Genomic DNA, 12,919 nt, shown 5'->3' with positions numbered 1-12,919 from the left:
CTGCTGAAAGCAAGTAGCACTGAGATTAAATCACTCTTAAATGATAAATCTACAATGCCATATTAACAGCTGGACCATTTCATAAGGCTTGTAAACAGTGAAGACTTTTAGTTCACCAAATACTAGGATATCAGTGTGAATTATGTATACACATGTATTTTTGATATAATACGTTTTTTCCTTCCAACCTCAAATAGAGCTTTCCTTACATGACTTAGTAATGTGGCTGACGTGCTAGCTCTGTGACAGTTAGGGATGTCACCAACTGCCGTGTGGAAAGAAACACTCTACTCAGCTATCAGCAAGTAATAAACCTTTCAATTCACATCTTTCAGTTTCCAGCACAGTTGATGCATCACAACATGTTCTCACTCTAGAGTTTCAGGAAAAACTGTTGAGCAAAATGGATATAGCTACCTTTTCCAGTATTACAAGAATTACATTCGATAAGCATAACTGCTTACAGGAGTAATTAAAAGCTCTCAATTGGTTCCTTTCACATATGATCCGTGTAAAATTTCTCACTTAAAAACTTTGTGGACAAGTAGAAAAGTACTTTCAACATCAGGGTAAGACATTTTTGGACAGATGCAGCTATCTTTTTTCCCCCATGCCAGTTGTGAAAGGCCCATCCGGTTGCTTAAAAGGGCTTCCCTAGAAAAAGCGATTCTTCCTCTATTTTACCCCGAGTAATAAAAACAGCTGCTAGGAAACAGCCTGTCCCCGGGCCACCCAGTTTACCAAAAATTCCCCTTTCAGTCCTGTAAAAGACTTTCACAAAAACTCGATTCGTTTAGCTCCAAACACCACTGCAGAACAGGATATTGTGCTTGGAGTTGTTTACGTGCAGAGCTCTGGGCTAAAAAGCCCACTGACTCATCAAAATTCCAGGAGCCATTATAGCTCCATCAATCAGCCTGAACAAACTCGTAACAAATGTTTTAGCCACATATGTTCATACCCAGATTAAAAACAAAAGCTTGATATACAGTACATCAGGTGTTGTTCCTTTTTTAGGTATTGATCCCCACCTATAGTGTTAATAGCTATAAGTCTGGTACAGGAAACCTAGCATTTGCCTAACAAGTCAAATATTTCATCCAAACACTATTTTTAAGAAGTATGCAAAGACAATCTGCAAACAGATTGGACCGCCCTATTTTTACTGGTTTATAAAGGTATGAAGGCCCAAGAGATTTACCTCCTAAATTTAGAATTAGAAATTAAAAGTTGCCCTAGCTCATTTAAGAGACAAGAAAGGTGACAGTATCATGATTGTCAAAGTAATGGTGCAATTAAAATGACTTGACTATTTAAAACTTGTTAACAGCTACACCATTTCAAACATGAGCATTCTTAAGGAGGGCTCATTACAACTTACTCCGAAACATCAAGTCCATAGCAGGCACAAACATTATCTATTCAGATGTTAATTATAATATCTTTAAAAAGTTCAACCACCCTGTTCCTTTGTTTCAATTGCTAGTGCTCATAAAACATTAAAGAAAAGTAGACGTTCAATTTCACCCTTCTCTAAATATTACAAGTAATTCATTTTCTGTAATGTATATTTAGGCCTTGTTTACATGTTGTAACTATATTTTTAATATATGGATGCCAATAATTTTAAGTTGAAATTTATACAAACGCAAAAATGTTTCAACTCGGATTGAAAGCGATTAGTAAAGGTTCATTCCTGGCCCACATTAAGAACTACAACTGGGTGTTAAAATGTATACAAGTTAACAATTGCAAGTTGCATAGAGAAGATTTTATTCAAGTTTGGTTTAGCTGCATGTACACACCCTTAATACATGTACTCATAATCCATCTACAGGATCTTTAGGGGTTCTTTCTGACCTTGAACAACATTTACATTGAAAAAAAAAAAAATCACTTGGTTTATCTAAATACTTGGACTGATAAAATAGCTCAAGATAATCTTACCCCATATGTGGCCCTTTAATATTTTTTAGCCAAAAGGTAATATATATAAAATAAGTCCACCTCCAGCTGTGTTCCCCACCCCCTAAGAATTTAACTCAATTATGTATCAAAAGATGCAAGATTAAATTACACATATGGCATTTTAGTTTCTTGTACTTCGCCAGCTGCCTTCAGGTAGTACACTTTTTCCACTGACGACACCAACTAAAAACATTAATAAAATGACATCTCGCACCAAATACTTTAAGATAGTAGGATCAGTTTTGGAACTTTGCTTTAAAATGAGAGATGACCTTTTCAGACAACTCAGTTTGACCAAAACTGATATATTAGTATTTAATGCACTTAATCCAATATATTAATCTAACTGGGTCATAAGGCTCCCTGGCCTTCTCTTGAAGGTCATCTGAAAGAGACACCAGATTATGAGAACCTGAATTAAGATTTCAACTCACAGGCCATATTTAGATTACATTGATTTTAAATTCCCAAATCTAGGAACTTGAGTTTGGCTGTCACTCTTTAAAACAAAAGAGGATAAAAGAGTTTCATGCATGAAATACATCGTTCATGTTTGCGGATAGTGGTGTCCCTAATCCATGGAGAAGAAAAAAAAAAAGTTAATGAGCGGTTGAAAAATTCATCAACTCTTGTTTTTGGTTTTTTTGTTTTTTTGTTTGTTTTTTTTTTTTTATAGCTCCAAAAAAGGTTATCCTTAGGTGTCACCCAAACGTAGATTTTTGGTACTTGTGATTGCACTGACTGAGCTAGGGCTATCCAACTTCTAGAAGGGCTGGGAGCTGCAGGCCCCCCAACCATACACCACGCAGGATCCAAACCCTTGGGCTTCATACCACACCACACCACACCAGGCCCTCTTTCCGCCACCCTACCCTCCTTCCCCACGTGCCATGCAAGTCCCCCCACCCTCACCACACTGTGTCGGCTACAAATGCATGGTGTGAGCCCTCTTCTCCCTGCCACACTGCATGGGACCCCAACAACCCACACAAGCCCAACAAGCCCCTTGGCTCCAATGCATCAAATCATACAGCCCCTCCATACACATGGGCACAGCAGCGTGGTTCCACTGCATGGTGAATGACTCCCATTGCACTGTACTGGTACAGATGCCACAGAAGGTCCCCGTGTCCCCCTATGGCCACGTGCTGCATTGGCCTGCCCTACCCCCAGGGGTTCTAGTAGGCAGCAGAAGCTGGAGGAGCCTAGGGACTTCAGCAGCAGCAGCAAGAGATCAAAATGGAGGAAATAGCACCCAGATCAGGAGCCCAGGGGCTGCAGTTTAACCCCTAGGGGACTGCATGTGGTTTATGGGCCGCCAGTTGAACAGCCCTGGATTAGGCAATCCTAACTAGGCTAGTAAACTTGGGGAAGAAAGTTACAAGATAGTTTGCTTAAAAGCACCCGCATTCTGAAGAAATGTATACAATCAGCAGTATTTCTACTATGTACTCCTAATTAAAGTCTACTATTTTGTAAAAGGAGTTAACACAATGGCTTCAAAGCAGCAATTAGGCACACACAATGCATAGCAACAACTTCTCAACTGCAGTCATTAGACCCAAACACAAAGTTTGAAATGTTAGTGCCTTAAAGCACCTCACATTATGCAACTCAAAATACAGATACCAATAGATGCACTTGTGTTTGAGTAAAGCTTTATTTAGCCTACTTCCACCCGATTTTGTGCACCTACTTTCAGCAAGGAATAAATTACAGCTTGTATAGAAGTGTGCACAGTGCAAGGGAAACACTATAGTATTAAACATGCCACACTTACTAATTCATAAATATCTGTAGAAATAATGCATGCGTTTATTATGCTAAATAACTTAAATATTTATTCTGGCTTGCAACAAGTTCACAATTCAAACAGCAGGAAAGTAAAGTGCAACAAAAGTCCCTCCCTTCAACGTAATATTTGTGTTTTGTTTAAAAAAAACAAACACAACAACAACACCCAAAGTCACTCAAATATGCCTACTTAACTTTTTTCCAGTCATAAAACATGACAGACATGAAAGTTATACCTTCACAAGGAGAAGCATTATTATACAAAAGACAAACAAACCTGGACCTGCTGGAAAGCTTTCAGTCTCTTCTTAAATCTAGAAGGTAAAACAAAATCACATCCTCGAGCTAGCAATGCCAATTCCTTTCTTAGATCAGGATCTTGTCTCAAGGAAATCTCCTTTATCCTCATACTTTCGGATTTCATATAATGTCTGTATGTGCCAGTCCAGGCTCTCAAGTCCCGGTAGTAAATATAGCAGAGCCTTTCTGTTATCACACAGTGCCACTTAAAGCAGCAGCTACGCTTTAGTTGTGTGGTATTCGAAGAGAGCCAGCTCAACTAGCCTGCTCCATACATTAAAGGGAACTTGGCTGGGATCACAGAAGCAGATTGGAAAGGCACTTTGGGGGCCTGCCCTCTGCATGCATTCCAGAATCTAAACAAGATAGTATGGTTCCCCAAACAGGTCATTTCTTTTCATCAATACAAACACTTTTTTTCCTTTAAAAAAAGAAAGTGGGAAAAGACACAACCCTGGAGGAATGTAAAGAGGCTAGTGTTGGGCAGTCTGTAGGTACCACTAAGCCCTCCTATTTCCTTCTGTCACAAAATGCTAAATTCAGCTACATATCACTGAAGACTAAATTTTTTATTACACAGCAAATACATTCCTTCCAAGTCCTCCAGACCTTTATCAGGGGACTGCCATGTTAGAATGCATAAGGAAAACACTGCAAGATAAATTACAATTAAGCTCACAGGGATAAATTTAGTTTAATGAAATGAAGATTATGCACTTGTCTGCAATGTTGCAATACGAGTTTGCATTCACAGTCAAGTGATTTCTGCCTGAACCGTTTACAAAAACAGGAATAAAACAGTGGAGCACTGTTTTAAAAATCAAGACTTGCAGATAGCAAGCTAAAACTAGGAAAGAGAAGATTTAGTGATGGGACCTCAAAGTGCTTCGTCAGGACAAAATTTTCTTGCCTAAATAAAAGTATGCGAGTGTCAAATGAAGACACACCCTAAAGGAGACTTCACTGATCATGTTTCAGCAGCACTACAGTTAGGAGCTGCCAGTCTCACGCCCTTATTTTTCAATTTATTGTAGCTCTTTGGGGTTGAGGCTTCGTTGGAGTACAGAAGATCCTCCCAAACTTAACTGATAAATAGTATTGCTTTTAAGCTAAACTGAGAGAATGGCCTCCTGTTTACCATCTCCATTTGGTATATAAGACGTTTCAGTTCTCCCCGACATTTTTGTGGGTTTTAAAAAATTTTTTAAACTAGATACACTGCAACTTCGTATGCATCCAAGTAACTGCACCATTATGCAGCACAGCAGGTACATTACACACATGCAAAAAAGAGAACTTAAGACTTTTTGTAAGCAAGGAAGTTACAGATGCTAACATGACCACAAGTCTTAGGTTTTAATACATAGAACAGAGAAATTGAAATTGGGCCTCCTTACAGGGCCGCAGAACACTGGAAAGCAATGATGGACAAAAGGTGGGAAACTAATGAATATTTATTTATGTTAAATGAAGAGCATTTCATTTTCCCCGATCACTTTGACTTTGGTATGAAGTATTTTTCTGGAAAGTGAGGGTATAAGCAATGAATGGACAAGGCGAGAGTCAGACATGTTGGGAATGGTATGGATTAAAAGTAGGGGTGCACTGAGAGATTTTGGGGGGCCGATACCAATAGCTGATTTTTAAGGAGGCATATCGACCGATACCAATCCGATTCCCAGTACAGCTGCATCCAGCTGCTAAGTCTGTTGTGGTAGAAGGGAAGCGGGGGAGGAAAGGGAGATAGGGGGGCAGATCAACACCTCCCACAGTGGGGGAGGAGTGGGGATGGGGCAGGGCACGGGATGGAGCCATAGATCGTCCAGGGAGCAACTGCTGCCGCTGTGCGTGCCCTGGGAGGGCATGGGCTCACGGAACTGCACAGGCATGGGTGGAGTGGGCTGCAGCTGCGAGCTGGGGCCAGAGCTGTGGCAGGCTGTTTCCAGTGGGGCGTAGAGCGGGGGGCAGGCAAAGGGCTGCAGCCACCCAAAATTTCACTATAGGCCCCCCCTACCCCACTGCTGCCCGCCTCAAGCGCATCCTGGCTGTATTGCCAGCACACAGATGTGGCCTGCTCTGCCTGTGCCCCGTGCAGATCCATGGGCATATGCCCCCGCCCCCCGCTGCATGCAGTGGCAGAAGCTGCCTCCTTGTGACCTCCGGATGAGCCACACCTCTGTCTTGTGCCCTGTCCTGCCCCAGCTGGGCAGTGCCAGCCCTACTCCCTTCCTCACCACGGGAGGCCTTGATCTGCCCCCCCCCCCCCCCCACTCCTTTCACCACAAACTTACCAGCTACATGCAGATCTCCAAGCTGCCGAGCTGTGCTTCTTACTGCCTATGTGCTGTGCTGTGGCTGTACACACGCACAGGCATTTACTGGCCAAATCAGGCCGATTTCCAATACAGTCAATTTTCTTTATAAATCGGTGCCAATCCAATATCGGACCGATGTATTGGTGCACCTCTAATTAAGAAAATCATCCAGATGTGGACGAGGCATCCTTGGAGATACAACAGAAGACCAATGACCTGCCAAGGGAACTTTCTGGAAAGGCAGTTACCTGCGACTACAACTTCTTTCTACACTGGAACCCAGATTTTGGGGAAGTCAGGCTGAGTTTACATGAAAACAGCGGGCACATCTACATGTGAATTAATGAGCTTTTCTTAGTGCACATTAAAAATTTAGTACCTCATATTAGTATCTCCAGTGTAATGCTATTTAGGTTATCCTAATACCCAGTAGCAGAAGCGCATGCTTTTTAGGTGACATTTAATACAGTAGACTATTTTACTGTGAATTAGCATAATAGCATGGTTTTTCACATACTGCTTCAATATGCAGTAAAATAGGCTACTACGCATTAAAGCACATGTTTAGATAAACACAGTGTCACTGAACTTGATATCAAAAGGATGGAAATGCTGAGACATGGGTAAGAATCGTGTTCTAGCATTGGATGTCAATTTAATCCAGGGTAAGTGGAGGAAAATCAGAGAGGTGTTGTTACAGACCTAAGATGCAGACTGACTTAAGGCCAGGCAGAGCAATGACTACTTAAACAAGGGAAAGTTGGCAATTTAAGCAGGGGGGGTGGCTGTTTGTTCAAGACATTTGTTCAGTTTGCTTCAGTATTTTAAGCTGGGTTACAAAATACCACACTCCAGTTGACCAAAATATTTTTAAAGCAACAGGGCTGTTTTTATTGCTATAAATAGCTACTTGTTGCATAGTTATATACCATGATTCATAATATGTATTCCTTGGGTCAAAGTTAAGGACTGAGACAAAGAAAAGTGTTTCACAGTTGGCAACCCGCCCCCCCCAAACAAAACAGAACCCTCAGCAAACTCCCCAAAAAAGTGACATCTATGGAGACTGCAACAGATATGAAAGAATCTCAACAACTGGTACAAAGATGCAGGATTGCTATCCTGAATGATCTGTATGACCTAGTGAAGCTGCTCACGCTAAATTCAATCCTCATGCTGTAGCTTACACATACCCCTATGGGTACTTAAAAAGGTCGTAGCAGGTACACAGGTCAGGGCATAGGGTGGAGTGTGCCCCTGGATCTAAGCATGGGGTAAGGGTGGGCAGGCAGGCAGCAGCAGTGCTGGAGGGGGGTTGAGGGGCTACAGCAAATTCTGGACTAGCTGCAGCCTCTCTTGTAGCCCCCCTCCTAGTGCCGCTGCCACCCATCTCAAGTGTAAGCTGGCCCAGCCCCAGCTGGGAAGAGCCTGGCGCAGACCCAGCTCCAGCCCGCAGTAGCAGCCTGCTCTGCCCCATATGCAGATCTGGGGGCACACATACCCCATGCCCTCTTGTGATGCATGCAGCAGCAGGAGCTGCCTCCCCCTCTCCACACGAGCCACTAGCAGCTCCGTTCCGTGCTCTGCCCAAGCTGTGAAGCACCTGCACCTGCCTGAGCCCCAGCTCCACTTCCTCCCTCACCACGGTGACCTTGATCTGCTCCCCTCTTAAAAACAAGAAAAAAAAAAATATATAAGAGGGGTACATGAGCTGAAACTTTGAGACAGAAGGGGTACACTTGTTAAAAAAAGGTTGAAAACCCCTGCTGTAGCTTATCAGATTGCAGTGTCTTTTGGTAAAGGGTATTAAGTCAAGCTAGATGTCATCCCCATGGAGGGGAAGAAAAGAATCCAGCAGTTTGTAAATGCTGAGTAACTATCATGCCCCAACTTGAGGAGCCCATGCAAGTTGTAGTCAAAGTTATTAAGGAGATAGAAGTGTATGGACCTGGCAGAACACACATACCATTAAATGGTTGCCAAGGAAGAATGCAAGAAATTGGAGCGTGTGGTAGTTTCTATAAGACATTTTAAAGCAGAAAAAACAGCAAACTATCCAAATGTAGAAGAAAGCTACGAAAATGAGACATTATTAAGGCTGCACAGAAAACTAATGATCTGAAAGATCAAAAAGGAATAGTACTCAAAGTAGAAACAAGGACACATTTTTAAGGATGAGGATTCAAACAAACAACCCCCCCCACTAGATGAAAAGGGAGGGGGAAAAAAAAACCCCAAAAAACCCAGAGTTGCAACTAGCAAGGGACTTAAAAGGCAATAAAAAAGGTTTTGTAGGTATTTTAGAAGCAAGAGGAAGATCAAAGGAAGACACAAGTTTTGTTACTTGATGGAGAATGTAAGCAAACAATAAGATGTTCAGAAGGCAGAAGCAGCATTGTTATAAAAGTGATAGTTCAGAGAATATACAAAGAAGCATGAATTGCTAGGTAATATCTTTTACTGAACCAAGTTGGTCAAGTCAAAGAAGTTACCACGCAAATACTGCTTCTTACACCAATAAGACTAAAACGAACAGAACACATATTCACCCTTTGGTGGGGGGAGGACAAATCTTAGATTGAATTCCACCATTTTTAAACCAGTCTGTGTGCGCCAAACTTCCTGTTATGGGTATAGACAACTTATACCAGTAAAAGTGTAATGTCTGTACTGACCCAAAGACTGCAAACTGAAAAAACTAGAAGAGCATATAAAGCCTGCGATTACCTGGTCATGTCAGAGTAACCAGAAAACTAGAGAAAAAACCCCCAAAACATTAAAAACAGATTGTGAGCACCAAGGGTGCCTGTAAACTTGCAGGGATGCTGCTCTGATGCACTGAAATTACAGTGCATTGGAGCAGACTCGAGTGTATTAATTAACACGTTCCTGGAGCAGGGCTTTGTAAAAAAAAAAAAAAAAAAAAAAAAAGAGGCAAGGGGCTCTCCTAGGGGAAAATCTTAAGGGTGGATTCCAAGAAACACCGACTTTAGCTATTATGTTTGACAAAGACATTTCTCAACCCATCATGTGAACAGGTATGTGAAACAGTTTGCTCCAGAACATTTGCAAGCTTTGAGTTTGAGGCAGTTCAATCACTGCAAAATGCAAGATTCCTAACATTTTATGCTTGTCTTCATAATGGAAGGCTGTTGTATTTTTAAAAATCCAATTGTTGCTGTACTACAGAGAGTATGGAAATCAATCTCACATCCTTCCTTTTCTCATTTTGCATTATGGAAATCATATCGACTTCTGAAACACTAGCACCTGTTACAACTCCTGGTAAAGAACTTCTTCCCACTAACCATTTTCATATCCTGTCTTAATGCCTGCTTCTTTTGTTTAATCCAGAATGTGGGGATTACAGAGGAGTATGTTATCACAACATTTATGTAATATTTAGTATAGTGCAACCAAACACCCCCATGGTTACAATATGAAACAAAAAGTAAACCACATCAGAGAATCAGTCTAAACCAACTTCTTACATTTGTATAGTGTTTGGGCTCCCCCCCCCTTTTTTCTATTAATACTTATTATAGATGCACGTTTTCCAATACTGTGTAGATGGAAAGTTCTCTCCCTTTATCCAGCAAAAAGTATGCAGCACATGATATTAAGGCTGTATTTTAAACACAAGGCAATGAAGGTCAAGACTAATCTTACACTAAAGGTTAAAAAAAAGCCCTTTCCTTGTAGACGTAAGACATTCAGAAAGCAATCAGGAATACAAGACAAAAAATAAAAAAGTCACAGTTCGAAGGCTTTTTGTATCCAATTTAAAAATGCAGAATGGCAATTAAAATAGTTTTTACAGTACACTGAAGAATTAAACACTCCCCCCACACCCTTTACTCCAGCTTGTCTGAACTATTTTTATCTGGACTCTCCTTTGCCTTTCAGCAAGGACTTTAAATAGTTCTACTGCAGCCAAATGAGAGGTTGTTTGCATTCCTGGAATATCTGTTTATATGTGGAAGCCTTGTAGCAGCATTAGACTTGGATGCAGGAAGCATAGTGTTCCTCCCTTTATATTTGGGTCTACTCTTTGCTTTGTTGTACACAGCCAAGCCTGCATTTTCAATACAGCAGACTTCACAGCGTTTAAGGTGCAGCACTTCAGAGGGTGTACACAGCAGTTCATATGGCTCTAGGACAGTAGCTCTCAACATTTTTAGACTTTAAGATGCTCCAAAAAAAAAAGGTGTCAGCGCTTAGCTTTCACTTGTTTTTTTTGACTACAGAAAATAGAGCAATTGTTCTGTTGCAAAGAACTCATGAAGACCACACGACAGCATGTTTTTAAGATCACAAATTCCTCTTTGAAATCTCTGGGTTTATCTTGTGAATCACATTTGCACACCCAGTGGTGTTAACACTGCCTAGAATCCTGCTATACCCTTGAAAGGATCTCAAGGTACCCCAGGGTGTCACACCACCTTGGTTGAGAATCATTGCTCCAAGACTACATGCTTAGTGAAAAGTTCTATAAACGACTAGTGAAAAAAGAAGTCTTTTCTACTGTGGCTTAGCATTACTTCCTACTAGTAAGATTTATATAGACTATTCCCTGCAGTAAGGCTGTCTTCGATTCTATAATAAATTCATGTATTTGATTCAGTTAAAAAACCTGACATTAATTATCAGTAATATAGTTGATATGAAGTTCAATATTTGGACGTTTCCACGTGGTTTTCAATAGCTGTGCTGAGAAATAAATTCACCAACTAAGGGAAAACTGGATATTCTAAAGATGTTCACAGACAGCCAATTCATTTGCGATCATGGTTGAAGTATATTAAGTGAAGGAATCCTGCTAAAATGAGCAGTGAAGCAATTGTGTTGACATTTTCCCCCAATTTTAGTTACGATGTTGAGAGGGTTAGGTAGTTCACACACCTCAACTACAATTGTCAGGCTCTCTGAAGGCAGAAGAACCCCAAACTGATGTATACTGGTTTACCCCACCACAGCATGGGAAGGGGTGGAAGGTAGGGAACAGGGTATTTAAAATGGAATCAGAAATTTAAGAGCACAGTTGTTAGATCTCACCTTGCTAGAGTAGTGTTAGGCCACCATAAAAAACTTTCTTGGTATTTTGACTCCAATCACCATGCTCATCAAAAAGAAACTAGAATCATTATATCCTTGTGCTGGATCACCCTGAGGTCAGAGCGTGCTCTACAGTTTAATGTAAGCAGCCTCTTTGTAAGAGCCTACCCACAAAAAAGCTATAACTTAAATGTATACGCTCAGGTGCCTAAATATAGTTTAGTACCCGACATTTCCATCATCAGAAAGAAAGGGGGAAGCTTGGAGTGCTGATAAACATACATGAACCATTCTAACATGGTACTGATTGGGAACCAGTTCACAAATTGTGCAAGTACCCAGTTCCGCAAGCCTTGCAGTGGGTTATGGTGGATGCTTATACCCATGGTTTGGGGATCCCTGGGTGTGTGTGTTTTAGCTTTCTGACCTTTCCTAAAAAACTTACTGCAAGCAAAATTTTAGTAGCCTATAAGTTTGCTTAACTGTGGGGAGGGGGAAAGAGAAATGGAAGGTGCTTGGAACCATTATTTTTTGGGTCCCAGGAGCTGTGGGAGGCTTGTTGAGGGGCTGCAGTCAATTAGAGTGAGGACACAGTTGGCTCTCAGAAAGGCATTTATTGAATAAGTAATGCTAGACAATTAATTGATAAGGCAAAAAGAAAAAAGCAAAAAAACAGGGCAGCAGAGTTCTGTCTGCATAGCAGGGCAGCCAGTTGCAACACTGGGGTGGGAGAGCAGGTGACAAGGGTTGAGCAGTAATGCTACATGGGATGCCTGGAAGACCCAAAAATCAGGCCCAAGTCATGGAAACTTTGGTGTCCACAACACTGAAACAGATTACAGGGAACTAGTTCAAAATAGTACTTGATTTTCTAGGTATACTTTTGAACTGTTCCAGGCAGCTTGAAACCAGGCTTGCAGCATGCTTGTCCACTCCAAGTTTAACATGAATTTTAACCATTCTCTGCATACTGAGGCTCATAGTCTTCAAAACCAGGCCACTAAGTGCTTGAACTCAGACACCAGTATTTAAAAGTTTTCTGATATAGACTACTCTTATCCAAGGCAAGCCCTTTAAAATTGTTAAGGGACTACATCCTGGTTTTATTTAAGGACTGTGCAGAGATTAAGGATGCTATTTTGAGGGTTGTCTACAAGAACAGGTATATTTATGAGTTGCCTGTCGAGGTGCACCGATATAAAAAACAAAAACAAAAACGGTCCATATTGGATCTGCACCGATAAAAAGGGAAATTGACATTATCGGCAGTTGGCTTTCTTTGGCTGGTGTAGCCAATAATGTCACTGATAAATGCCAGTGCATGCCCACAGCTGCAGCACACATGCAGCCAGGAATGTAGCCCAGCAGCTTGGGAGAGCAGCATCTGGTCCATGGGGGGGGTGGGGGGCAGACCAGAGAGGCCAGATCAAGGCTTCTAGTGAGGGAGGGAGTGGGGCAGGTGCTGCCCAGCTAGGGTGGGGTGCATG

At 41.5% G+C, this 12,919-nt stretch overlaps 1 protein-coding gene across 5 annotated transcripts in view; it reads right to left on the bottom strand.

Moving 5' to 3' along the window:
* Positions 1 to 12,919, bottom strand: part of PPP2R3B (protein phosphatase 2 regulatory subunit B''beta) — a 95,516-nt gene that overhangs the window by 62,539 nt on the left and 20,058 nt on the right. The window contains exon 1 of one of the 5 annotated variants that reach the window (XM_014527358.2): positions 4,040 to 4,350. The exons of the other annotated variants lie outside the window; for them this stretch is intronic. Within the exon in view, the coding sequence (XP_014382844.1) occupies positions 4,040 to 4,186 (147 nt within the window). The 5' untranslated portion in view covers positions 4,187 to 4,350. Of the gene's footprint in view, positions 1 to 4,039; positions 4,351 to 12,919 lie in introns of those variants that run through there. 5 annotated transcript variants of the gene reach the window in all.

This window comes from Alligator sinensis, unplaced genomic scaffold (assembly GCF_000455745.1).
Source record: "Alligator sinensis unplaced genomic scaffold, ASM45574v1 scaffold144_2, whole genome shotgun sequence".
Taxonomy (NCBI): domain Eukaryota; kingdom Metazoa; phylum Chordata; order Crocodylia; family Alligatoridae; genus Alligator; species Alligator sinensis.
The sequence above is the reverse complement of the archived record's forward strand: the minus strand, read 5'-3'. Positions and strand labels throughout refer to the sequence as shown.